The 27,432-nt window shown below is 39.5% G+C and overlaps 1 protein-coding gene across 25 annotated transcripts in view; it reads left to right on the forward strand.

The window, feature by feature from the left end:
- Window positions 1–27,432, forward strand: part of LOC138764999 (ankyrin repeat and SAM domain-containing protein 1A-like) — a 335,613-nt gene that overhangs the window by 206,707 nt on the left and 101,474 nt on the right. For 23 of the 25 annotated variants that reach the window (XR_011358405.1, XR_011358406.1, XM_069941579.1 and 20 more), the window contains 4 exons: window positions 9,881–9,934; window positions 10,275–10,347; window positions 13,690–13,796; window positions 27,222–27,320. Coding sequence is in view for 23 of the 25 variants with exons in the window: in XM_069941579.1 (XP_069797680.1) it covers window positions 9,881–9,934; window positions 10,275–10,347; window positions 13,690–13,796; window positions 27,222–27,320 (333 nt within the window). In the remaining 2 variants the exon portion in view is untranslated. The remainder of the gene's footprint in view (window positions 1–9,880; window positions 9,935–10,274; window positions 10,348–13,689; window positions 13,797–27,221; window positions 27,321–27,432) is intronic. The other 2 variants (XM_069941571.1, XM_069941575.1) reach the window with 2 other exon arrangements.

The raw sequence follows: 27,432 nt of genomic DNA on the forward strand, positions 1-27,432 counted from the left end.
TTGTTTTTTTCATCCCTGTGCATTCACATACAAAGACCCACATTTTCCCCCTCCATTTCGATCATATAAGCTGTTGTGCCAACCAATGGAAACCTCCTCTGCATCAATCAACCCTTTCCTCTTCCACAGTCTGTAACCCTACATTTTTCTTGCATCCATGTGCCTTTGTAAATGTTCCAATTGTATCAGGTTCCACTACCACCCCCAACAGCGTATGCCAGTCACCCACAATCTGTACAAAAAAAAACTACCTCTGACATGGTTTACCTCTCATCATTTAAGCAGTGTCCTTTCCTGTCAATTCTACCATGGTTTATAATCTCATTTCCTCACTTGATGTTTTATCTGTTGTATGTTTGTTTTTCATCTAACCTCTTTATCTTGCTTATGTCCTTCTCAACTTTCCCATCCATTTTACAATTTGACTTCAGTATATACTCAGTCCTTCACAAAGTTATTAAGTATATAATTAATCTTCCAACACTAACGCCTGCAACAATCCAACAATTGCTTTTTTCCTAACTATCCTTTTTTATCATGGCCAGTTCTCTATTCATGCTAATAAATTATCCCCCAACAATGAGTCCGCAATGTGCAAAACATTTTGACCAGTCCTTTATCTGTCATCCTAAAGTTTCAACAGCTCTCCTTATCCCTGTAAGGGAATTTTAAGGCTGCTTGGCATATTGGAGAAAATTCAAATGGTACAACATCAACTCGAGACTGAAAGGTGGAATTCAACACACACAAACGATGCTCCCAACCAAGCAATATTCATAAAAGCTTTTTTTTTGTTTGTCTGTCAACTGACTTGTTATTCATACTGTTAGGTTTACGCTCCAATTAAGAATTTTCAGGACAAACATTTGTGGGAAGCTGAACTAAATATTTTTTTTTCTGAAATCCATATATGTTCAAGTAATCATCTTTTGTTAATCTGGTTATTTCTTCAAGAAATTGCCTTTAACAATTTTGACCACATCTTATTAACATTTTAGTATTTAAATATTCATGGCTTGTAACTCAAATTGTCGATTCTAATATTGGCTCTGCTCCAGTCTCACAGTGGTGTTTGTTGATTTCAGGTGTGTTTAGAAATTGTAACCAGGGCCTTTGATGTGCTTTTTCTAGGTTGTCATGTTCCTTTGTGTTTACCTGTTTTCTTGTGTCTCATCATAGTTTTATATGACAGTATCAGCCTCTTTGGCTTTATTTATCCATGCTGATAGTTATCTACCTCAGATTGTCCCATTTACCTGTGTTTGCCTATGTCCCTCGATATCCGGAGTGGCCAAACCACAGCTCGTGAACCACTCCTGGTAAAGAGGGACTAGTATAGAGCTACTCCTTGACAAACAATGTGTGCATCGCGGAAATATGTTTTCCGAGACAGGAATCATTCGAGCTGGTGCTCACATTGGTACTCTTATGGGCATGACTTGTGATCATTTCACTGAACGAAAACCCTGGAACCTGCAATCTAACACACAAAGACTGCAGTAGCTCAATAAGCTTGTTCACCACAACATTCTCAACCAAACCAAGGATGATTCAAGTACAGTTTTGTCACTGATATTTACCATGTGTATATTTTTTAAAAAGTCTTCCTTAGAAATGTTAAATTCTGTTTTGATAACCTGCTTACCTGAAATTAACTGCCAGGATACAATAATGACTCCACTTTTATATGATGATGAGGTTACTTCTTAAAAAGTAACTTAGATTTGCTCAAAGGAAAAACTTAAGTGAAGTGCCATGTATTTCTTCATAGTTATATAACATTTTTGTAACAGTATGTGCATGTAGTATTTTTTCATGTCTTGCATCTCTCAAACATCTGAAGTTTATCATATGTGCTCTTGTGTTAAACAAGTTTGGCCATCCCTGCTCTATACCATTCCTAACCATGTACCTGTCTGAATGTTTGGGGGGAGAAGTTCAAGCTTATCTACTATTGCCTCTCCTTTAAACTTAAGTCAGTCCCCATACCATTTTCATTAACCTTTTCTGTCCTCTTTCCAGCTTGATGACATTTCTCCTATCCCTGGATGACCAGAACTGTGCGCAATACTCCGTGTAATCTCACCAATGTCTTGTACAATTGTCATGTTTCAGTCCAGCTCCTGTACTCACTGACCTGAAGGGAAATGTGCAAAATGCTGCTTTGAATTCCGTCTGCCACTCCTTGGCTCATTTTTCCATTTCTTCTTGACCTTGTAATCTCAGATAACTTTCTTCACTGTTGACTTCACCCCCAATTTTGATGTCATCTGCAGACTTCCAAACCATGCTGAGAAAAGACATAAAATATAGTCTGGAAGGGAAAATAGTTATACTAACTAAGTCATGTGAAAATAATTTGTAAAATCTCTTCAAATTTTTGAACAAAAGTATCAAATGAATAACTCTTTAACTTTCTCTAAACTTAAACATGACATAAATTTGAGAGACCCACTGCAGCAGCACCAATACTTCCAAAGGAGATTGAAGAAGGCAAGGCTTCCAGCCCCATCTTGACACCATTTTACAGGAGTACAGTTGAAAATGTCCTGTCTGGCTGGAACATTGTGTGGTGTGGTATGGTAACCTCAAAGCATCGGACTGGAGTCAGTGCAGAGGATCATCAAAATGGCTAAGCAGATCAATGGGGTCTCCCTTTTCTCTTTTGGCATTTACCAGAAGTGTTGCTTAAATAGGCTCAAAGAATTATAGCATTCCCTTTCCATCCAGCACACAGCATCTTTGACCCACAATCATCAAGAGCATTAAAATTAGGACTGCCAGGCTGGGACATATCTTCTTCCCAAAGGCTGTGAGACTGATAAACAGTATCTGTAATTGAGTAAATCATTCCAAAATATTTATATATATTTAAGTGATATCTATGTCTTTCTTCTTTGGCTTGGCTTCGCGGACGAAGATTTATGGAGGGGGTAAAAAGTCCACGTCAGTTGCAGGCTCGTTTGTGGCTGACAAGTCCGATGCGGGACAGGCAGACACGGTTGCAGCAGCTGCAGGGGAAAATTGGTGGGTTGGGGTTGGGTGTTGGGTTTTTCCTCCTTTGTCTTTTGTCAGTGAGGTGGGCTCTGCGGTCTTCTTCAAAGGAGGTTGCTGCCCGCCAAACTGTGAGGTGCCAAGATGCACGGTTTGAGGCGATATCAGCCCACTGGCGGTGGTCAATGTGGCAGGCACCAAGAGATTTCTTTAGGCAGTCCTTGTACCTTTTCTTTGGTGCACCTCTGTCACGGTGGCCAGTGGAGAGCTCGCCATATAACACGATCTTGGGAAGGCGATGGTCCTCCATTCTGGAGACGTGACCCATCCAGCGCAGCTGGATCTTCAGCAGCGTGGACTCGATGCTGTCGACCTCTGCCATCTCGAGTACTTCGACGTTAGGGATGAAAGCGATATTTAAGTGATATCTATGTATATATGTGATTATTATGTGCGTATGAGTATGAACTGTGGGCCAGAGAAATGCTATTTCATTGTACATAATAAGCTTTGATAATAAACTTTAACTTGATTAACAATGTATCATTAGTTTCTCAGTCTTAAATTAATGAATTTCACCAGCTTGGAACTTTGTAATTAATTCTGCCTGTAAAGAATTTAATTTTTTGACATACAGCAGGGTAACAGGCCACTTTGGCCACAAGCACCCCATTAACCTATGCCTCCGGTATGGTTTCTAAAATTTTGTACGGTAGTAGGAAACCCTTGCAGACGGGGAGAACGTACAAACTCCTCATAGACAGCGTGGGTCTTGAACCCCAGTCAGGCCCTGATCACTGGTGCTGTAAAGGTGTGGCACTAACTGTTATTCTATGGGTATAATTGAAAAATGTATTATGGGAACTGTGTCCAGAATCAAGTTTGTACTTTTCAATTATGATTTGCTAATTTGTTATAAATCACACTTCCATCATTTTCAAATGTTTTTCTCAATTTGCAATCTAGTTTATAGATGCAATTCATATTCATTTATTTTGTACCACAGATGGCTATGTTTCTCAGTTTCATGCAGGGTAAATGACTCAAGTAAAATGTTTTATTTGTATGCTGTTCAAAAATGAATATGATCCAATAATGTGGTGCCAAAGACTCAAGCAAAAGCCAGCCCATAGTTTGATATTTATCATCTCTTTTGAAATGCTGTGAAACATTGGAACTGTTACATAATGAGCATCTTATCATGGTGGAATCTGAATATGTCGATATGAGACTCCCCTAAAATTTCATTGAAGATCTACCATGAACAGCAAGCACCTTAAAAAATAGTTACTGTGCAACTTGGTTTGTTTTGTGTTACTGCTACTATCAGACTTAACTGCTACAGATCTCAATTATGAACAAATATAAAAATTGTTTTGCCACCTTTCAAAAAAGGAAGAAAATGGGCAATGAGTTCCATCACTGATTTGCAGTCATTTTCCTGGACTAAAATATACTTTTGTGGATAAGATATTGATTTGGTTTGTTGAATTATTTGCAAACTTGTTGACACGGTGGACCTTCAACCCATCAGGTTCATGTTCTGATGCAATCCCATCAATGCTACTTTCCCCTCTTCAGTTCTCTGTAGGCGGCAGCTAATTCTCTCTCGTATACCTTTGAATTATTTTGCCATTTATTGACAGTAAAGACTAATTAATAGTAGGCAAGAACCTAATAGCGTATCCTTGGGATGTGAGAGGAAACTGGGGTAAACTCACACAGTCACTTGGTGAACATACAAACTCCATACTGTCAGAACCTGAATCCACCCAGTTGCTCGAGCTGCGAAGCATTTGCTCTTCTCGTGTGTCCATGAGGCGATGTGCTATGGTATCAAGTTAGTGGAGGATTATTGACTTGCAGATATTTAGTATAGGCTCATCCTTTCACAATTTTGTAGAAAAATCAGTAATAACTGGGAGCATGTCTTGATAATGTATGTATTTCAGATTTATGGCTGTAAATAGAGTGATCCTCATTAAGCAAATGAAAACAAAGAAGCCTCCTGTGTTACAGCCATTACAGAGTTGACTAATTACTTTCCAAAAATCATAATACAGACCGTTTTCTTGGCACACAACATCCCACTCTTTTTCCTGCCCCACCCCTGTATCCTCAAGATAAACTCCACTCGAGCAGAAAATGAAGTGCAGTGTTGCAACAAGCAAGTTTGAGAAGTGGGTTGATGCAGGGGTACAGCCTTGGTTGGGTCTGATGTAAACCTTCTGGTTTTGGTCATGGCGTACATTCTGTTGAATAACTAATATGAAATGGAATGAATTTCTGAGGTCAGTCGAGTTTGCTGTTCCCATTCATCATCCACTTCACCACACTACGCACACTTAATATCCAAGTATTTTTTCTTTACTCTCCAAAACTCTTGGTTTTTTTATGATACTCAGCCATCTGGATTAGAAAATGTGAAGGATTTTAAATCCACTTAAATTTTTTTTTTTGTTTCCTTGGTTTGAAACAAACGATTGAACGGAGTTAAGCAAGACAGTTGTGAAATACACCAACATGCTGGAGAAACTCAGCAGCTCACACGGCATCTATAGGAAGCAGAGAGTCAGCCTGAATGAAATGGTAGGAGGAGGAAGGGGCATGGAGAGGAAGATGGATTGAATGGCTGACTGGCTTCCTTTCTTGCTGTTTTGACTCAGCATTGGTTATATACATCTTTGAAATTAACTGTCTTCCTAAGGATGATCAATTCTCACTTATCCTCAAGTGATCAGGTCCCTGGATTCTGTCAGAAAATAATTTTTTTTAGGGGTGTGGAGGTTTGGTGCTAATGGCTGGATTTTTGTATATTACTTGGATGCACCTTAGCTTTGTTGCCTTCGAAAATGTACCAATTTCTGCATTTTGAAGCCTCCTATGGAGACTATATGAGAAAGTAACAATTAGCATTTATATGGTTTTTAATTGTGTGTTGTGCAGAGTTTCTGCAGAAGCTGTCAAAGAAGATAGCAGATTTTACCGTGATAACATGGTTCCTGTGAGGTTCTTTGAAATTAACAGTTTATCAACAAATTGTAATTTGCCTCTGCTGAGAACTTGTTTTCTTGTGCATTATTGGATTTCCAGGCTTTATTGAACACCAGAGTGGTAAAGTCCTTTCTATAATTTTAACTCTAATTAGTTCATATTTTGTTCCTGCACAAAAGAAAATCACAGCATTTTAAGTATCAACATTCGACTCCAGTATAAAAATTGTTTCAAGATAATCGCGTATCATCATTCGACTGCAGTGTAAAAATTGTTTCAAGATGATTGCGTATCATCATTCGACTCCAGTGTAAAAATTGTTTCAAGATGATTGCGTATCATCATTCGACTCCAGTGTAAAAATTGTCTCAAGATGATTGCGTATCATCATTCGACTCCAGTGTAAAAATTGTTTCAAGATAATTGCGTATCATTATTCGACTCCAGTGTAAAAATTGTCTCAAGATGATTGCGTTTCATCATTCGACTCCAGTGTAAAAATTGTTTCAAGATAATTGCGTATCATCATTCGACTCCAGTGTAAAAATTGTTTCAAGACGATTGCGTATCATCATTCGACTCCAGTGTAAAAATTGTTTCAAGATAATTGCGTATCATTATTCGACTCCAGTGTAAAAATTGTCTCAAGATGATTGCGTTTCATCATTCGACTCCAGTGTAAAAATTGTTTCAAGATAATTGCGTATCATCATTCGACTCCAGTGTAAAAATTGTCTCAAGATAATTGCATGGTTGTGGAATTAAGATTAAACTTTCTCCTAATCTTTAAGGCTAATACATAGCATCTGAAAATATTCTTTTAATTTTTATCTATGGCTCTTTCACCATCTCTCATGATACAGGATGGCTCTGGTCCTCTGGTTCCTGAGGAGTTTTAAGAGCCATAGATAAAATCCACAAACTTCAGCACAAATGGGGCACGGAGTGTCTGATGGAATGGGGCAGTGAGTATTTTTCGAGGGCCTGTGCTCCTGAAGTTTGCTAGTCTTCTCTGTGATACACGCCCTTGAAGTTCAAAATGCCATCTGATTTCGCCTCCTCCATTTTATGTGATCATGGTCCATGGATTTCCAGAAGTTGGTGGAGGTGTTACAATTCTTTTTAGAGCGTTTTGTTCACGAGCATTCTTGAATGTTTTCCTCTGTTCATTTTGTGATCTCTTTTACTAACTGTAAAGGTCCATCTGAATATCATGGTTTGCCCAGCGGAATTGAGTACAATTTAGGGTATCGTACTCGGAATCATCAACAAGGGGAAGACGTGTGTTTGGATATTTTACAGAAAAACCTTGTTGCTATCTCTGCAGTGTCTTGAGCTACCAGCTGTTGGGTTTTCAAATCTCCTAGCACATCGAAGGCAAGGATCATAACTGCATGATAAATTGAGCTTTGAACCAAGTTTGATTTCGGCTTTATTGTCAATAGTACATACATCACATACAACTTCAAGATTCTTTTTCCTGTGGGTGAGGAAGAATTACCACTTACTGGCAGTGCAAAAAAACGTACCCAGCATGCACATGTAAACAAATTAAGAAATATAAACAAACTGCAATACAGGGAGAAAAAAAAAGTCAAAATGCAAAAGTACGAGCCCTTAAATGAGTCCCTGATTGAATTTGTTGTTGAGGAGTCTGATGGTGGAGGCGTAGCAGTCGTTCCTGAACCTGGAGGTGTGAGTCTTGAGGCACTTGAACCTCTTTCCTGATGGTAGCAGTCATTCCTAAGGTGTGCGCTGGTTGATGTGGATGGTTGATGATTCCTGCTGCTCTCCCATGCCACTGTTCCCTGTAGATGTTTTTAATAGTCGGGAAGATTTTGCCTTTGATATCCTGGGGTATGTTTACTATCTTTTGCAGGGCTTTACGCTCGGGACCATGTGCAGTCAGCACAATTTCCACCGGATAACTGGAAGTTTGCCAGGGTTTCTGATGTCATAACAAACCACCACAAAGTAGAGGTGCAAATGTGCTTTCTTCCTGATGCCATTAGTGTGTTGGGTCAGGAAAGATCCTCCGAGGCTGTCACTCCCAAGAACTTAAATTTGCTCACCCTCTTCACCTCTGATCCCCCAGTGATCACTGGATCGTACACATCTTGTTTTTCCTTCCTGAAGTCAACAATCAGCTCCTTAGTTTTAGTGATATTGAGTTTGAGGGTATTGATGGAGCACCATTCAGCCAAGTTTTCAATCTCCCTCTTGTGTCCTGACTCATCGCCCTTTTTATGCAACCCAGATGGTGGTGGTGTTGTCATTGGTAGAATCAAGTGAGTAGAGTTGGAGGCTAAAAACGCAACTCTATTGTGCTCTGGTACTGATGGAGATTGGGAGGAGATGTTCTTGCCAATTGTCATTGATTGGGGTCTGGAGGTGACGAAATCCAAGATCCAATTATATAGTTGAATCGCAGGTGTTGAAGTTTGCTGATCAATTTTGAGGGGATGATGATTTTAATTTAAACATACAGCATAGTGACAGGCCATTTTGGCCTACGAGATCGTGTCGCCAATTTACACCCAATTAACCTACAACCCTGGTATATTTTTGAAGGGTGTGAGGAAATCGAAGCCCCGTGGGGAAAACCCATGCAGACAAGGGGAGAATGTACAAACTCCTTGCAGTGTGGGATTCAAACCCTGGTCCTGATCCCAATTACTGGCGCTGTAAAGGCATTGCTGAACTGTTGTCAATAAAGAACATCCTGATGTATGCCAGTTTGCTGCAAGGTATTCCGGGGCTTTGTTTAGAGCCAGTGAGATGCCACAGACTTGTTGCTACAGTAGGTGACATGGAATGGATCGATCTTGCTGCTCAGACAGGAGCTGGTATGCGCATCACTATAAAGCCTTTCAAAATACTTCACTGATGAGAGCCACTAGTTGATAGCTATTTAGGCAGGTTAGCCCACTCTTCTTGGACACTCTTTGAGATCAGAACCTTCCACTCCCTTGTACAGTGTTTGTCCAGCAAAAGTGTGTCCTCTATCTGCCCCTTGTTTCCTTTCATTTTCTGTGAATATTTCAGCTGATTTGGGTTTGATTGTCAGTAGTTCAACACAAAAACTCAGGTTGCCTTTTTTTTTCCAATAGTGTTTCCAATTATAAAGTAACAAATATTTTGTAAGATAGCATGAGACCACAAAATAGCCCATCAGTCATTGGTTTGGTAAAGACATTTGAATTTTTACCTTCATCTTTCCCATACAGCTTTAATTTTTCACATTTATTTGCACAGGAATGTGAGAAATTCTGGTAAATAATGGTAAAACACTTCATTTTCTTTGGGACAAAAAATGAAAAGACAGTAATCATGGTACTGCTCTTAAAATCTTTTACAGTCACTTCCTTTGTTCCCCTTTTTCCCCTGCACCAGGCATTATGAAGCCAGATAATGGATTGATTTTCTGGTGAGAGTTAAAGGTTTTGTAAATTCCATTACCATTTTTGTAACTGTCTGTATTTTGCTTCATTTCAGCATTCTTGCTTATGTTTTGTTTTGTCAATACTACCAAAAATACTGGAAAATAATTAATAAATGTGAGCCATTATATTTAGGAAGTATCGCAGTTCCCTAGTTGCTAATGCATGTGAAACGTCGTATTTGAAAGATATCTTTCTGTAGTGAACTGATTCTGTGAGATCTGCTCGAAATGTAAATGTCCTTTGTGCACATGGATTTGCAAACTCATCTTTGAATTCAGCAGCTTATTATTATTTGACCTTGCATTGAGATATTGTGTTTTGCAGCTTATTTTGGGGATTCTGCAGAAAATGTCTTTGATGTATGTAAGAGTATTAAGTCGAGGTTAAATTTGTAATTTGACAAGTTCTCTGTGGTTCCATTTACCATGCATTTATTTCATCTCCCACAGCAGAAACCACCACTTCCAATACCTAATCCTCGCAGAACTAAATCTTTGCACAGTGTAAGATTCTTTTGGTGTAGAATGTATTCAATGTATCCTAGAATGGTGTGAGGAACTCTGGATCTTTTGTCATTTGGGGAACTATTAATACTAATCAACACTTTTAGATTGGTCTGCTTTCTCTCTTGTATTAGTGGATGTGCATGTTTGTGCTTTATTTTTTATAAAAGGTGGCCTGTCGCAGCAGATCCTGCAAAATTGAATTGGGCTTTAGCTGTTGTGGCTTGCTTAAATTGGCTTGTGCTTGCTCATTTGGTGTTCAAATGGAAGTCTCATGAATAAAGAAATGTATCATTGTCAAAAATAATCATCAACTTAAATGCTTGCCTCTATTTTCCAGATTGAAAAAATAATGAGTTCCATTGGTGCAGGGATTGACAGTGACTTCAGAAAAGAATGGCACAATTCTTCAGGTAATTAGAAAGTGCAATATGCATTGGCAATTTGGATGAATTAATTAATTCATATTGTACTGTTTGTGTTTTATTGATCTACATGTCTAGTGACAAATAATGATTATGCATTTATATTAAGGAAATGCATTTACATTACTCATATAGTGGAGTTTAGATCTGTAAAGAAACTATTGTTTCTGACAGTTTTTAACCCTGCTGACCATAAAAATACTCAGTAGAAAGATTGTGATGATGTACAATAATGCTTTAATTTTCTTGTCAGTACTCGTATTAAAAGTGAAGTGAAGTGGATCCCTCTGAAGTGAATAATTTCTAGATAAGTTGGGAAAACAATACAATTTTTCCTTGCAGCCTGCACCAAGGAAATGTTAAATGTGATAGGTTCATTGGTCTTGTATTGAAATGGCTTTAACTTGGTTGTTGAGCATGAAGGAAATTTAATTGGAAGTTTGAGATTGTGGAGAAAACAAAATTGACAATGGGAGAAAAAAAAAAATCAGAGTCCCACAAAAAAATACCTTCCGCTTGCGGCCTCTCGTTTGGCAGTGGTGACTGAGGTATACTTGGAGGAGCTGAAGAGCCATAAGGATACTTGTGTCCGCACTCTGACTTCAGTTGCAGGACCTGTATATCGTCTCTGAGAATACATTCATTGATATTTTGGGAATGGCAGCTGGATTCTAGTCAATAACGCTTTAAGTAAGATGACTTGTAGTTTACAAAGCTAACTTCAGGATTGTGAAGATGTTTGTTGTGTAAGAATGTCCAGATAACATGACACTGATTGTCTATTATACTCTTATCAAATACCATTATCTTATATTTTCTGAGAGGAAGGGATAATGAATTTATCTAAACTTTTCAGAGGGAAATTACTTAAAGTTTCTTCATGTCATTTTGCAATAAGTACATGGAATCTATTATACACCTTTGTTAAGGGATAACTGCTGCCACATTCCGTATTGATTAGCACTGAATGCTTATCGCACACTGTCCTGGAGAGTGCACAAAGAAAATACAAGTCTGTAGCTGGTCTGGGAGAACAAGATGGTGGTCAGATGCTACAATGAAGCTTTTTTAAGGCGGTGGAAGTTTAGGGGAGGATTACGACACTAGAGGTAGCTAAAGATTGGGGCTTTCGTATGAGAAACAAAAAAATTGCTGGAAATACTCAGCAGATTAGGCCGCATCTGTGAGAAGAAAAATTAGTAGTGTTTCAGGACCTAGATTTTTTTTGTCAGGTATGACTGACAGTAGTTAATTGTTCTTGGTTGACGTGAACATTTTGTCATCAGCATAAGGGTGAATTATGGCTTGTGAATCTATTGAAATTTTTGAGTGATATAATCTGACCTGAAATGAGAGTAAATGTGACTTCCTTCAGAATTAGGCAATGTTTGGACATGTCCTGAAGAAAAATTGACAGTTGACAAAATTTCCAGCCTATTGTTTTATTTTTAAATGTAATTAAACTCCTATGTAATTAACTTAAGCTTGTTGCACCGTTCAATGTTGTCTCCCTTTTGTCCCTTTATTTCCTTTTGTTTCAGAACTTAAGCCTTAAATTGAATTAATTTTTGATTTTCCATCTCAGATCATGTAGTGTAATATTTTGAATTGAACCCATTAAATTTACTTCATAGATACAATATACATGTGACATTTGGATAAAATTTAAATGATGTTTTAATCTTGTGTGGCTAATGAGATAAATATTGAATCTGGAGCATTTGAAATCTTATCTGATTGTAGCAGATTGAACTGCAGATAATTTGTTGGAATGCAGGATTAGTCCTTGCAATTTCTGAAGCTACCATGAGCTGTTTTTCATCAGTTAGTAATAAGATCAAAGTATGATGGAAGCCAAGATTATCTATGATCAGCAAATCTGCTGGAATTTTAAACAGAATTTATACTTTGGCAGGCAAGTGTAGTGCAAGATTTTGATGAAAAATTGGGAGTTTTGTCTGTGTGAAGGGAAGTGATTTTTCAAAGGGGACTTCAAGTGTTGGCTGGCTGTACTGTTAAGTGTTTGATGCCTCCCTGTGGAAGGAGGAGGGAGGAGAAATATAATAGACAGCACCAATAAACATTCATTCATCATTTCTTCACAATTACTGGAGGGCATCATCCATGTCCTGACATCTCTTGAGGTTCTGCACCTGGAAAAGGGAAGATTTGGATTCTTTAAAAAAAATCAGACCAAGTAAAAATCAACATATTAACTCTCTTAACTAATTGGTCTTCTCTCTGCCCTTCCCCTTGTTTCCTTGACTCCTGAACTTTCCTGCTTACTTATCCTACCTGTTTTTCTCTGATCATCCTTCGCTTTAACCCCTTTAAGAATTTAGCATGTTTAATCTATAGCCCATTGAATAAATACATCAACATTTAAATACATCAACATTATATTCCTTACTTAATTTTTTTTGTTGGAGAAAGCGGTCATGTATACAGTCTAATCAATTGAATGATCAAATTGATTGCTAGGAAGGGCTTAGAAGGCAATTTTCAGAAAAAAGTTTATATATAATTTTTTAAATATAAAACGAGATATTTTACCTCTTGCTGATTGCCGACACAGGATATTCGCTGCTATTTAGTCTAATATCCATAACTGGATTGCATGCTTCATATTGCAGGGGTTTCTTTTGCATTTTATTTCCGTTCCTTTTGAAGTTGTCTAATTTCTTAACTGTCAGTTGCAACCGACTCAGTCAATTGTACGGTTGATTGTTTTCTAAGTGTTTTGTGCTCAAGAGCTTGGAGGGGGTGGGGAGAAGACAGTGAGGCGGTGAGATAATAGTGTGAAGGGTTCAAACGAGGAGCTCAGCTGGCAAACGGTGAACAGTGCTGCAGCACCAGGAGCTGGTCATTAATACGAGTTTGAGGCTCAGATCCCAGCTATATTATTATTAACATCAGATTGGCGGCAGTATGCAGCCGCTTGACCTGACTTGAATACAGATGCAGCAGTTTCTACATGCTGCATGCAATATATTTGATTTAAACAAGTTAAGTAATGGCGATACCAGCAAGTCTAAGGTATCTGACTTTACTCTGCACAACCATCACTGTGGATTTCATAAAATCTTTGCAAAGACTGACAAATTTATATGCCTGAATTCAACTTGGGAGCTCTGCAGGGTTTAATTGCACTCTCTGGATTTCATGAAACTGCGTGAGGATCTGAACAGGGATATTTTGGTTGGATTAGCTGCACGGGGACGTCGCAGGGAATCATGATGTGGCAGTGCCACATCTCCTCATCGGAATGCCACTGTTACCGCCTCAATGGTTTTTCCTTGCTGAAGCGTTTGCCAATCAATCTCTCAACAGGTTCAAGGATATTGGAGCAAAGTGTTGGGCAATGGCTTGAGTCCATTGGAATGCCACAGTATGAAAGCAAGCTGGTGCTGAATGGATTTGATGATGTGCGCTTCATGGTGAGTAGAAATACCTTTGACCTTTGTCAGTTTAGCTATTTACAATCTTAAATAATTTGTTCAATTTATGCTTGTTAAGCATTTCAAATAAACATTAAATCAAAGGCCAGAGATAAAAGTAGCCAGTATATACTGAGGGCAATTAATAAATTCCAGAATTCTATTCCTTCGTAAAGTCATATATGTGCAACATAAATTGCAAAAGGTTAAAAGATTTGACTATGACACAGCAGTGGAAAAAATAAATGGGCTCTTATCTATTGTCGCTTTTTCTGATTTTTGTAGGACTTACCAATTCCAGAAAGAGTTTTTTTTTAAAAAGGGCAGTTCCTGGTAACCAGATTTATTGACTGGGTGCAGAAGTGTGCTATTTTCTGTTGAACCAGTATAAAGATAGCTTCATGCTCATTACTTTGCCCCACTATATGTCTGTACCTTCCCCTGTAGTTAAATAAATAATAAATACTATAAGCAATTTAAACATCAATTGTATGAAATATCATGGTTCCATTTTTAGATGATTTGAAGTATGACTATTACTTTAAATAGGCGTACTTAGTTTCCATTAGAGGGCTGGGAGAAAGTAATAAAACTAAGCAGAATAATAATTTGAATGTGTATGTAATTGACTAACAAAAACAGTATTGAATTACTAGTTCTGAACCATTGTTATAAATTGGATTAGATTTCAGAGAATGTATCAAGTTTTTGAGTTTTGCTGGTGAACAAGCAGTCTGAACATTTCCTGATAAGCATTTAAATTGTTGCAGATCAGTGCATGGAACTTGTGACAGTTGTTTTCTCTTTTCATTGATGCTCTCAATAACTTGGTTTGGATTAGAATTCCATTGTCTTTTGTTGTATGCGCAGTTGTCAGGGAACTCATCTCTCTTCAAACAATTGCAGTAGTAATATTATTTGGGAATGAGAATGTTCTATCAGGACGTTGTTATACACACAGCTGTTTTGAGTCCTACGTGTTGTGAATTTTTCACCCAACGATAAGGAGGCAACTGAATCAGGGGATCTTTGTGCCATTCCAACGCCCATTTTGTAAACTGTACTTGTAGAAGAATTAATCAGTAAGGAACCTGGGGGGCACCTATCAGGTGTTGAGATCTGCCTTGATCTTTATTACTGGCTGTAATGGATCACTTTGTTTGAGCTCATGGTGGTTTGTGCACAAGTTTCAGGTTGTAAACTCAAATCTGAGTTTAACATGAGCACTGATATCGGATTGAAGTAGGATGTGAAGGAAGTCTGGAAATGAAGCTGCAGGAATCTTTGCACCAACAGATTCACTTTTAGACTGAGCATTCCATTCCCTCTGGTCATTGGATCAATCAACAATTAACCTTTCATTGGGATGTAACAGCATTTTTAATAATCTCAAGACTGTTTCATCAGTTAAGATGTGACGAGTGTTGTAATTGTAAAATCAGGATCTTTGTTTTGTTTTTATCATTAACCCAACTAAGAGGATAAAAATGTGTTATCTGTGAGCCTTCTTATCTTGTAATTTGAGTTTTTATCAAATCAGATTTGAGTTGTCTGGGTCTGTACTTGCTGAAATTTAGAAGAATGAGAGGGGATCTTATAAAAATGTATAAAATTATAAAAGACAGATAAGATAGTGGTAAGTTGTTCCGATTGGTGGGAGAGACTAGAACTTTGAGGGGGGGTGGTGGGAGATGGCCTCAAGATGGTAGATTTTGGATGGAGATGAGGAGGAACTGCTTTTTCTAGAGGGTGGTGAATCTATGGAATTAAGTGCCCATTGAAGCAGTGGAAGCAACACCTTAATGAATATATTTAAGACCAGGTTGGATAGATTTTTTTTTTACAAAGTAGGGGCATTGAGGGATATGGGGAAAAGGCAGGTACATGGAGATGAGCCTCTCATCAGATCAGCCTTGATCTCATTGAATGGCAAAGTGGGCTCCATGGGCCATATGGCCAACTCTGGTTCCTATTTCTTAGGTTCTAGCAGAAATGTTCCAAGCAAAGCCCTTTGCCTCCAATCTGCAGGCAATGGAGAATAAAAAGTTCCTCTTCACTGCTTATTCTGCTTCAGTATTTTTATCATTTTTATTTAGTCAAAAGATGGAGTAGGTTCCAAAGGCCTTCCCAAGATCGTGTTCTATGGTGAGCTCTCCACTGGCCACCGTGACAGAGGTGCACCAAAGAAGAGGTACAAGGACTGCCTAAAGAAATCTCTTGGTGCCTGCCACATTGACCACCGCCAGTGGGCTGATCTCGCCTCAAACCGTGCATCTTGGCGCCTCACAGTTCGGCGGGCAGCAACCTCCTTTGAAGAAGACCGCAGAGCCCACCTCACTGACAAAAGACAAAGGAGGAAAAACCCAACACCCAACCCCAACCAACCAATTTTCCCCTGCAACTGCTGCAACCGTGTCTGCCTGTCCCACATCGGACTTGTCAGCCACAAACGAGCCTGCAGCTGACGTGGACATTACCCCTCCATAAATCTTCGTCCACGAAGCCAAGCCAAAGAAAGAAGAAATCATAGACTTCAATTGAATTATTGTATCACATCTGATGCTCCCTCTGTTAGAAATTGAATGTGATAACATTATCAATTGTGTTGGCCATTTCTTTATTGTGTATCCCAATGGGTGTTAACATTTAAGGTAAAAATATTCGATTGCCAATCATGAAAGAAGCTGGAGACGCATCAAAGACCAAAGTCTGCAGATGCTGGAATCTAGAGCAAAAAGGAACTCAGTAAGTTGCACAGCATCAGTTGGAGAAAAAATAATGGTCAACATTTCAAGTCAGAACACTCCATCAACACCCTTGATGGAGGGCTTTGACCCAAAACGTCAGCCCTTCTTTTTCTCCCAGTGTTGCTGCAAGACCCATCGAGTTCCTTCAGATTGAAGGAATTCAATGAAAGAAGTTGATGATCAGATTAAATATTAATATTTATACTCTGTCGCCGTGGATGTGACATTTAAGAGTAAGGGTTTTGAGATATATTTGTGTTGTGTCTCAGTTAAGATGCAGCAGAAATCTTGTTCTGCGCGAAGTATCAGTCATGAATTGTATGCAGTTTGTGGGATACTGTTTTCCAATAATTTGGAAAGGCATCTTCTGAATTATATAGCTGCTTTTGATTGTAGACTGGAATTATTTTTCTTTCCTCTCTTCCTTTCATGAATATAAATGTGTGCTTCAACCAATGCTGGCAGCCTTTCTAAAACTTCCACAAGTTAGCAGTTGGGAGATAAGCCTATTTGCAGTGTAGAAAGAAAATTAGGTTTTGGAATGTACACCCCAAGGAACACAGTGTGATTTTCAAAAAGAAAATGCATTTTTAGTCAATGCATTCCAAATTTCCAAGCTATGATAAATGGTCCAGTGATAAATGGTTCATGTTGCTTCTTTGCGATTACTATAATCTGATTACTGACACAGTAGAAGCAATGCAGGTAGTCACAGAGTCAAACAGCACAGAACAGGCCTTTCATCCCCTCTCATTTATGCTGACCAATTTGGCATTCTGGGCTCATCTCATTTGCCTGCATTTTGGTCATCTCCTTGTTTTTTTCCAACCTGTTTTTTTCCAACCTGTGTACACATCCAAGTGTCTTTTGAATGTCAAAATCATACCAGCTTTTAAAGGTTCCTCTGCAGCTTGCTCCAGATATGGGCTTCCCTCAAGTGGAAAAAGTTGCCATTCACGTTAATGTCTCCAATCTCACCTGAAACCAGTACCCTTGAATTTGAGCATCATCTGCCCTGAAAAATGATAATGTGCATTCACTTTATCATGCTCCTTATAATTTTGTAAACCTTGATAAGGTTGCCCCTCACCCTCCTCAGCTTCAGGGATTTGATAGCCAGCCTCTACCTATCACTCAAGCTCCCAAGTCTCAGTAACATCTTGGCTAAAAACTTCTGTATCTTTTCCAACTACTGACATCCTTCCTCTCACTGGGCAACCAGAACTGCACACACTATTCTAAGCTGTGTTCCAATTGTGAAACATCCTTCTCCACTTCAGCTGTCTGAAGAAATTTGGGTCTCATCACCCCCATATTCAGTGAATCATAATGGCTCAAATTCTGTAAACAATGTCCTACCCAAAGAAAGCAAGTGCACCAAACTCCTTCACCAGCCTGTCTGCCTGAGTTACCACTGTCAGTGAACTAAGCATGTATATTCCTTGGCCTCTTTCTTCTACCCTACCCTCCAGGGCTCTACTATCTCCTGCATGTCCTGCACCTCACACTTGTCAGAGTTGAATTGCACATCTTTCCAACTGATATAGATCCTATTGTAAACATAGATATCCTTCCTCACTGTTCAGCATATAAATCAATTGTGGTGTCATCTGGACATATACTATGTTGAAGATTTGGATGACAATGCACTTTATCTAGACAACAAACAACACAGGACCTAATACTAACTCCTGGGACACACCACTACTCACAGGGGCCAACAATCAGAGAAGCAATCCTGCATTACCACCTTCTAATTCCTTCCTTCAAGCCAATTTTGAATGCATTTGGCCAACTCATTTTGGATCCCATATGAACCAGCCTTCCAGATGAGCCTAACACATAAGACCTTCTATTCAGTTCTCTCTGCTATCTGTCAGGGAAGAAGCCACTTCTGGGTTTTTACTTCATTATTTTTTTGGGGTAATTCTTTATTTATCGCACTATGAACCATATCAACCAATATATTTACAGATGCGTCTCTCTCTAAATATTCACAGTGACATTTTCCCTTTTTTTCCCTATCCCTCCCTTCCCCCTTCCCACCCCCCTCCAAAAACAGTAAATATTGAACATATGAAATACAATAAAACAATATCTTTATACAAAAGGAATACAAACAAAAAAGATGTATCATCTACTTATTCATATTAAATCTGATCGTGTTTATCTTCTTATCATTTTAGGTGGTGGTGGTCCGAGGCCTACTCTTTCTGTTATGTTCCATATATGGTTCCCAGGTTTTTTCAAACATTGTAACTTCTTTTTCGCCTCTTTACCACCTCCATCCCTTTTTTCCATTACTGTTTTTTTTAATTTTCCTTTTTAATCTCAATATATGACAACGCACTTAAGACATGAAATACCTCAACAATCCCCAGGAGCAATAACCCTTTAACCCCAAATGAACCTCCCCTCCTTGGCTTGCCCCTTGTCCCTTGATGGCAACCACAACTCCCCTTTCCATTCGGTTTGCGAACATGCTCGCAAGCGTCAACCGATTTCGCAGTGACCATTATTCTCCCACCCCCAGCCCCCCAGAGAACACTATTTTCCTATACTTATAACAAAGCTCTCTTTTTTCCCTTTCTTCCCCTTCTCTTATCCATCTTTAAATCTTTATATATACATTATCTTTACTTTATATTTTTACATATTTTTGTATATTTTCTAGTCATTCCTCCTCCTCTCTTCTCCTGTCCTGCAAATGTTCAGCAAATTCTTGGGCTTTCTTTGGGTCTGAGAACAGTCTATTCCGTTCCCCAGGAATAAATACTTTGACTACTGCTGGATGTCTTAATATAAAGTTATATCCTTTCTTCCATAAGATTGTTTTTGCCGTGTTGAATTCCTTCCTCTTCTTTAAAAGTTCAAAGCTTATGTTGGGGTAAAAAAATATTTTTTGTCCCTTGTATTCCAACGGCTTTTTGTCTTCTCTAACCTTCTTTCTTGCCTGCTCCAGTATGTTTTCTCTTGTCATATATTTTAGAAATTTTACCAATATGGATCTCGGTTTTTGATGTGGTGGCGGTTTCGGTACTATCGCTCTATGCGCCCTTTCGATTTCTATTTCTTCATGTGAATCTGTCGTTCCCTGCACCTTCTAGACAACAAACAACACAGGACCTAATACTAACTCCTGGGATACACCACTACAGGGGCCAACAATCAGAGAAGCAATCCTGCATTATCACCTTCTAATTCCTTCCTTCAAGCCAATTTTGAATGCAGTTGGCCAACTCATTTTGGATCCCATATGAACCAGCCTTCCAAATGAGCCTAACACATAAGACCTTCTATTCAGTTCTCTCTGCTATATTTATAAAAGGGATCCATCCTTTTATAAATTCCTTCATATCTGTCCCTTCTTTCAGGCCCACTATTTTTATGTTGTTTCGCCTACTGTAGTTTTCCAATACGTCAATTTTTTGTGACGATAAATCTTGTGTCTCTTTAATTTTTTTTCGCTCTCTTCCAACTTTCCTCTTAAATCATTTATCTCTATTTCTACAGCAGCTTCTCGTTCCTCCACATTTTCTACTCTTTTCCCTATTTCAGTCATGACCAACTCTCAGCTTTGCATTCTGTCTTCAGCTCTTTTCATTTTTCTTTTGATTGAATTAAATTCTAATGATAGACATTCTTTTAATGACCTCATTTGTTCTTCGAAAAAGGCTTTATCTACACTTTGTCCTTCTATTTTACCTTCTTCTTTCCTTTGAAATTCTTGGTCTTCTTCTGTGTCTATCTATGTCTGTCTCATCTTCTTCTCTTCTCTGTATCTGTGTATCTTCATCCTTCTCTGGTGAGCTGCTTCTGTATCCTTGCTGGGCCTCCAGCTGCTGTGTCTCCTGTTGTTGGGCCCCCTGCCACAGGCCGTCGACCCACCGCTGGGTCCCCTGCCACAGGCCGTCAACCCGCCGCTGGGCCCCCTGCCGCAGGCCGTTGACCCGCCGCTGGGCCCCCTGCCGCAGGCCGTCGACCCGCCGCTGGGCCCCCTGCCGCAGGCCGTCGACCTGCCGCTGGGACCCCTGCCACAGGCCGTTGACCCGCCGCTGGGCCCCCTGCCACAGGCCATCGACCCACCGCTGAGCCCCCTGCCGCAGGTCATCCCCCTGCCAATCGTCCCGTTGCCACTCACCCTCTTCCAGCCCTTCATTCTCTTTCTCACCACTCTTCTTCTTTCTTGCTTGTTTCCCCCAGCCGAACACCCCGATACTGGGCATCTCTCTGCTGGCCACTCCGCAGCTGGCCGCTCCTCAGCTGAGTCCCCCTCCAGCCGGCGTTAACCTTTTTTACTTCCTCACTGTGCATGCCCGACTCTTCGCACATGTGCAGTTGCACACCTCTTCTTGGCTCTAAGCCATTTTTGAAGTCCACCAGTCGGGAGGACATCACTCCTCAGGGGACAGGAGATTGGCCACTCCTCTCCACGCTCTCTGCTCCGACTTGCAGGTAAGGCCTTCTTTTTTCTTCTCCAGTGATTTTCCTTCTTCCCTTTTCACTGTTATTCTTACTTTTTCTCTTTTGGGTGCCATCTTCTGTCGCTTTTCTGTAACTTTATCTTTCTCTTCCTGTATTTTATGTTTATTGAGCTCTGTTTTTTCCACACTTTTCTTTTTGGAGAGGGCTGGTTCCACCCGACCACCCACTACTCCATCACGTGACTCCCTCCGGTTTTTACTTCATTATTGACTCCCAGTTGTTTCCGCTTCCTCTCCCTACCTTACAATATCAATCTCAAGGCACATTAGACATTGTTTTCAGTGAAGATGTCATTATGATAATTCTCAGAAATTCCAGACAACTGAATATTGAGACTGTGAAACATCCTTCTCCACTTCAGCTGTTTGAAGAAATTTGTCTCCTTTTTAACATTTACTTCATAATGGTTGGTAAGCAGTGATCCTAACCATCAAGTTCATTGTCAAATCTCAGTGTAAATCAGAGTCAAATAAGACTTCATCTTCGCCTAGAAGCTTTGTAACCTTTCCTACCATAATTCGACTTCAGAACAAGCTTCAAACGACAATTAAATAAACTGGGAGGATCATTGGGAAGTTCTTCAGCCAATGTTGCTTCATGTCCCTGAAGTTTATTGTTGGTTTGATGCTTATGTTGACATATGTTTGGAAGCTGAACTTCAAGTCATAATTAACTCATTCCCTGAGCAGTATGAGAGTGCTCAACATTTTCAAGACAAAACTGATCTTGATAACCATAACTGCTGCCTGACCATCATAATTCATGTGAAGATACTGGAAAATTTGGACCATTTTCCAAAATATGGGAGTCAACACTCAGCTAAGACAGATATCAGTGAAGAGACTCAAACAGCATTTTATCAATGGATGTAAAGTATGTTTGAAGATCTAGACTTCAAACACTGACCCAAGGGAAGCAGTGATACCTGCTCCAAAAAGTACGCTTTCATCTCTGTAAAACACATTCCCAATCCAATATAAGTATAAGTGAACCATCAGCATCCTTTTTCAGGCCAAAATTTAGAACATTGGGGATCTAATTACTCCCAAAAAAAGTCTATTTTGAGAAATAAATCAGATAGAACCAGGAAAGTTGGTAAATGAGACTAAAACTATGGGACATTGCCTGAAGATTCAGAGTAGTAGATTTAAGACGGAAGTGAGAAGGAACTGGTTCTTCCAGATAGTAGTGAATCCATGGAACTCTGCCTAAGAGCAGTGAAGGCTGCCTCATTCTGTATTTTTAAGACACAGACAGATTTTTACAGAGGGGAAGAATTGAAGGCCATGGGGAAAAGGCAGTTTGGTGGAGCTGTGTCCATAGCTAGGTAAGCTATATTCTGATTGAATGTCAAAATAGGCTCAACTGTCCAGATGATCGATACCTGCTCCAATTTCATTTCTTATGATCTTATGTGAATATTAAATACTTGGAATATTGAAATTTGACAAGTCAACCAAATTGTGTAAATGAATTGGAATATTTGTAAGGAATGTTATTTCTTCACTAAATTAAATAGTTAATGTTTTGTGCAATGGTTTTCTTCCAAGACGTGTTTGCCAAGAGAAAGGACTGAATGAGCATCATTAAAAGCAGAGCAAAAAGACAAACTACTGGAATAGCTCAAAGGGTCAGGCCAAAGTCCAAGGAAGGAAAGAACTATTTGATGTTTCAGATCAAAAGCCTGCGCCAGGACTGAGAAAGGAGAGGGAAGGAATGCAATGTTGGGGGTGGGGTGATGGGTGGACCAAGGAAGAGTGGTGGATGACAAACAGATGGAGGCAGCTGGCATGAAGTTGGGAGGCAGTGAAAGTTGGAGACAGACTAAGGGAATATTGAGGGATGAGAGCAAAGAGGGTGAAGGTAGAGATCCCGTCTTAAAAATGGAGAATGATGATCTGATGCAGACTTTTGTGGGATGGGATATAGTGGTAGGTGTGTGTGGGTGGTGAGAAAAAGTGGGGAATGGGACTGTGGGGAGGGGTTGGAAAGAAGAGGGAGTGTGTGAGGACTCCTGAGATGTAAAGGAGAAATGGACCAAGGACGAGTGGGAGATTTGAAATTGTAGATTTCAGTGTTCTGGCTGCTCGATTGTCGACTACGCAGGCGGAGGTCCTGTTTTTTTTTATATCTGCATTTGGCTTTACCCTGGCAATGGAAGAGATCAAGATCAGACAGGTCAATGTGCAAATGGTGAAGGGATTTAAAATGGCTGGCACTGGGAGTTCCAGTGGGGGTGTGAGGACAGAGTGAAGGAGTTTGGCAAAGTGGTCTACACTAATAAAGAGTGAGCCACATTGAGAGCCCCATATGCAGTTATCTATGTTGGAAGGAGGTGCATGTGAAATTGCCTCACCAGGAAGGGCTACTGAGATCCTGAGGAGGAGGTGCAGGGAGAGGTGTGACTCCTCCTGTTACTGCAGCAGAAAGTGCCTGGGGTGGTAGAGGGATTGGTGAGGAAGAAGAGCAAATAAAGGAGTGATGGCCCTGCAAAAAGCAGAAAATATGCAGAGCACAAGACGTGTTTGATGGTGGGATCAAGCTGTGGCTAGAGGAAGTGGAGAAGAATGATGTGCTGGGTGTTGATTTTCATGGGGTTAAACACAAGGACCAAGGGGATTCCACCTCTTCTATCTGGAGTGGGGCAAGGTACAACACGAGCAAAAGTGTGAAACATTAAAGATGTGAAAGAGAGCTTGTCAACTACATTGAGGAGAAGCCACATTTTCTGAAGCAGAATGACATTTTGGATGTCCTGGTGTGGAAAGTGTCAGTTTGAGAACTGATGCAGTGGAAACTGAGAGAAAGGGATTGTGTTCTTCCAAGAAGCTGATTGGGTCATGTTGTCCAGATAGCTGTGCAAGTTGATGGATTATAATAAATGTTCATGGATAGTTGGTCTCCTGAGATGGAGATCCAGAAGGGGTGAGAGGTGCCTGAAATGGCCCAAGTGAATTTGAGGGCAGGATGGAAGTTAGTGGTGAAATTGATGAGTTCCACAAAGGTGTAGAAAGCAGTATCAATTCAGTCATTGACATAGATGAGAAAGAATTGGGAGTGGTTACAGTAGATTTGGGCAAGGACTAATCACATAGCTGTCGAAAACACATAGCTCACACTCATTCAAATGACTATGGCTACTCTTTTGATTTGGAGAAAGTGGGAGAAATCAAAAGTTTTTAAAAATAAGAATATTCTGCAAAGCAAGGAAGACTGAAAGTGGTCATTGAGGAGAACTGATTGGATTGGTGCTTGTGAAGGAAATATTGGTCCCAAGCCCTTCCTGATAGAGAATGGAACTTAAAAGGAACTTCATGGTAATGATAAAGGTTCCATTATTGTCATGTAACACTCATTTAGAATGTAACATACATGAAATTCTTTTAACTTTCTCTACTGTAAGGAAGACAGAGAGTCACCACTTTGTCCAGTGCCCCTCACAGAAATGACGCTCCAGTGAGGATCAAATTAGTGACCCCTGGTTTACAAGACCAGTGCTTCAGTCACTGAGCTATCAGAGCCTTCCTTTAATACTGACAGTCACCATTCTCCTTTCTCAGTTCTGAATCAAGATTTTGTCCCAAAACTAAGACTGTATTTTCCCCTCCATGAATGCAGCCTGATCTGCTGAATTTCTCCGGCAACTTGTTAATTGCACGGGAATTCACCATCTGCAGGCTCTTGTGTCCTCATTAAAAGTGGAGATGTTAGGTTGCATGTGGGTAAGAAAATGTTTGCACTGTTTGCTTTGGTGAAAGAGGATATGATCAATGGACAGTGCAGGATCTAAACAAAGGGCAAGATTTCCCAAGTGGTCTGAATGATGTTGACCAGCTGAACAAGTGTTTCTTTCAGAAGCAAGTTCTTTGACCAAAATCAGTCAGTTTAAAAAGTGCATCTAAGGCAACTGTGCATGCCATCTCTTGAGAAGTTAATTGATCAAGTTGCACAATTACATTCTAAATTTTGGGACAAGTTTGAGTGGAGTTGGGGGTAATTGATTCTTCATTTACTGCCTTGCTGAGCTGACATGTGTTGTAAAAGTTTATCTTAAAATTTGATGCAGAAGTTTGCTCATTAATAAATTATCAGCACCAATTGTAATTGAGTAAAAGTACTGGTATTTGTTGTTTAAAATCCCTAGAACTTGCAGTTGTATAAAACTGTTACACCAAAAATAGAACCGCTTGATATATAATATAAGATATATAATCGACGTTTCAACCCTGAGCCCTTGTGAAGAACGCCTCAGACCCAAAATGTCATTTATGTATCTTTACCTTCTATGGATGCTGCGAGACTTGCTGAGTTCCTCCAGCATTTTTGTTTTTACTATAATTACTGCGTTTGCAGACTTTGGTGTTTCGCTCTCAAATAATTACAGTGCTAGCAACCAGAGTTCGAATGCCACCCTGTCTGTAATGAGTTTGTTCGTCCTTCCCACGTCTGGATTTCCTCTCACGTCCCAAAGATGTACGGGGTTAGTAGGTTAATTGGTCTCATGGGGGGATGTGGGTAGCAAAGGTTTGTGGGCCAGAAAGGCCCGATGATGTCCTGTAGGCCTAAAATTGAAATTAAAGATATTTAAAGGCATTCCAAAAAAATCAAGAATTACTTTGAAATTGATGTACTGTGACTGTCAAGGTGAATATAGCAGCCATTTATGGTAAACAGTCCAATTGGGATGCTAATTTAATTTATTTATGCTGATACTGGTTAAGGGAAAATGTATGCCTGGACATAACAATTATATTCTTAAGCTATATGCATGAGATCCATCAGCATTCATGTGAACAGGAAGTTGGGTTTGCAGTTTTAACAATTCATCCAGAGGAATGGACCGCTTCTAATATTTCAAACACAGAAACAGGAGCTTAAAAAAGGAGCAGAAATAGGCACTTTGCCCCCCCCCCCTGAATCTGAACAGCCATTCAGTCTAATCATGACTGTTTCCTTCTCCTATTCCTATCTCTCCCTATTCATGTTTGTCTTCTTATCGAGAAATTTGTTTCATACTTAAATATATTCAGTATTTTTTTTGCCTCCTCGACTTTCTATGATTTAAAAAAAAATTTCCACAAGTTCACCATCTTCTGAGTAAAGGTAAATCTTTGTGTCAATGAAATAATTTGGTTCCATATCATCTGGGAATATTTAAAGAAGGTGGAGCTTCTATATATGACTTGGTAACAAGTTAAGGATGCAGTTACACCTATCCCTCCAAACCTTTTTTAAACTCACATTCTACCTTAAGTATTCTCAATGTCTGTGATTAGGAAGGTGGGATGTGAGTGGAAAGAAAAAGTTTGAAAACCACTAGTTTTAATGATACCTAATTGACTCTTAATGTGCACGGTTTCATAACTCCAAAGGAAATGGGCCAGTGACAATTTTTCTCAAGCAAAATATTTCAGAAACATTTGAGTCAAGAGCAGTGGTTCTCAACCTTCCCTTCTCACTCACCTTAAGCAATCCCTTACTAATCACAGAGCACTGATGGCACAGGGATTATTTAAGATGGAATGTGAGTTGCCCACCTCTGCTCTAGACACTTGCACTGGATGCTTATGAGGAATTGAAAACAAAACTTTTGTTTTTACTTTGTATCATGCACAACAAGATCAAGGCGTTTTTTTCTGCCATGCATTTAACACAATCGCCAACTGCAGAGTATTTGTGGAGCTGCCTGGTACAGCCCATGATTATACCTTAATTCTGCTGTCATTTTAATAACACCCCCCCCCCCCCACTCCGTGACATAAGAATCTTGAATTTCAAGGTTACCTTTTACTAATTCAATAAAATAGGCATTGGTTGTTTGCATGGAAGGTGTGAAAATAATAGCAAAGATTGACTTGAAGCAGCTGGCATTTAAGATGAGCTATTGGAGCACATCACCAACCATGCAGAAAACAGCCAGTGTGATTGCAACATAAATCTGAAAGATCTGCAAGTTAGTGTGATCAAGGAGTTGAAACAAAATTGTCATGTAACAAAATTTCAGCCTTAATACCATGTAATACTTAAAAATTGAAGATGTCCTGAAATTCTACTCATTATTTCCAAAATAACACATCTTTTAATGCAATGACATAAATGACCTGCAAGTGAACCTGATTTTGAGAATTCTGGTTGTGAACTACAGAACTCTTCCAAGGGTTTCTGAATTTTCTATAAATTCCCTTTTTTCCAGGGATCTAACATAATGGAAGAACAGGACTTGCGAGAACTTGGAATTCATGAAGCAGGACATCGGCGAAAAATTATTCAAGCTGCTCGTTCTCTTCCAAAGGTAAGACTTCTAATTGCTGATTGTATACTAGCAAACTAAAACAAACACATGTGAAGGGAGAATTTTAAGATACTGTATACAATTGCAATATTGTCTTTAAGGCAAAACAAAC

The sequence above is a fragment of the Narcine bancroftii genome, chromosome 5 (assembly GCF_036971445.1).
Source record: "Narcine bancroftii isolate sNarBan1 chromosome 5, sNarBan1.hap1, whole genome shotgun sequence".
In the NCBI taxonomy this organism is placed as follows: domain Eukaryota; kingdom Metazoa; phylum Chordata; class Chondrichthyes; order Torpediniformes; family Narcinidae; genus Narcine; species Narcine bancroftii.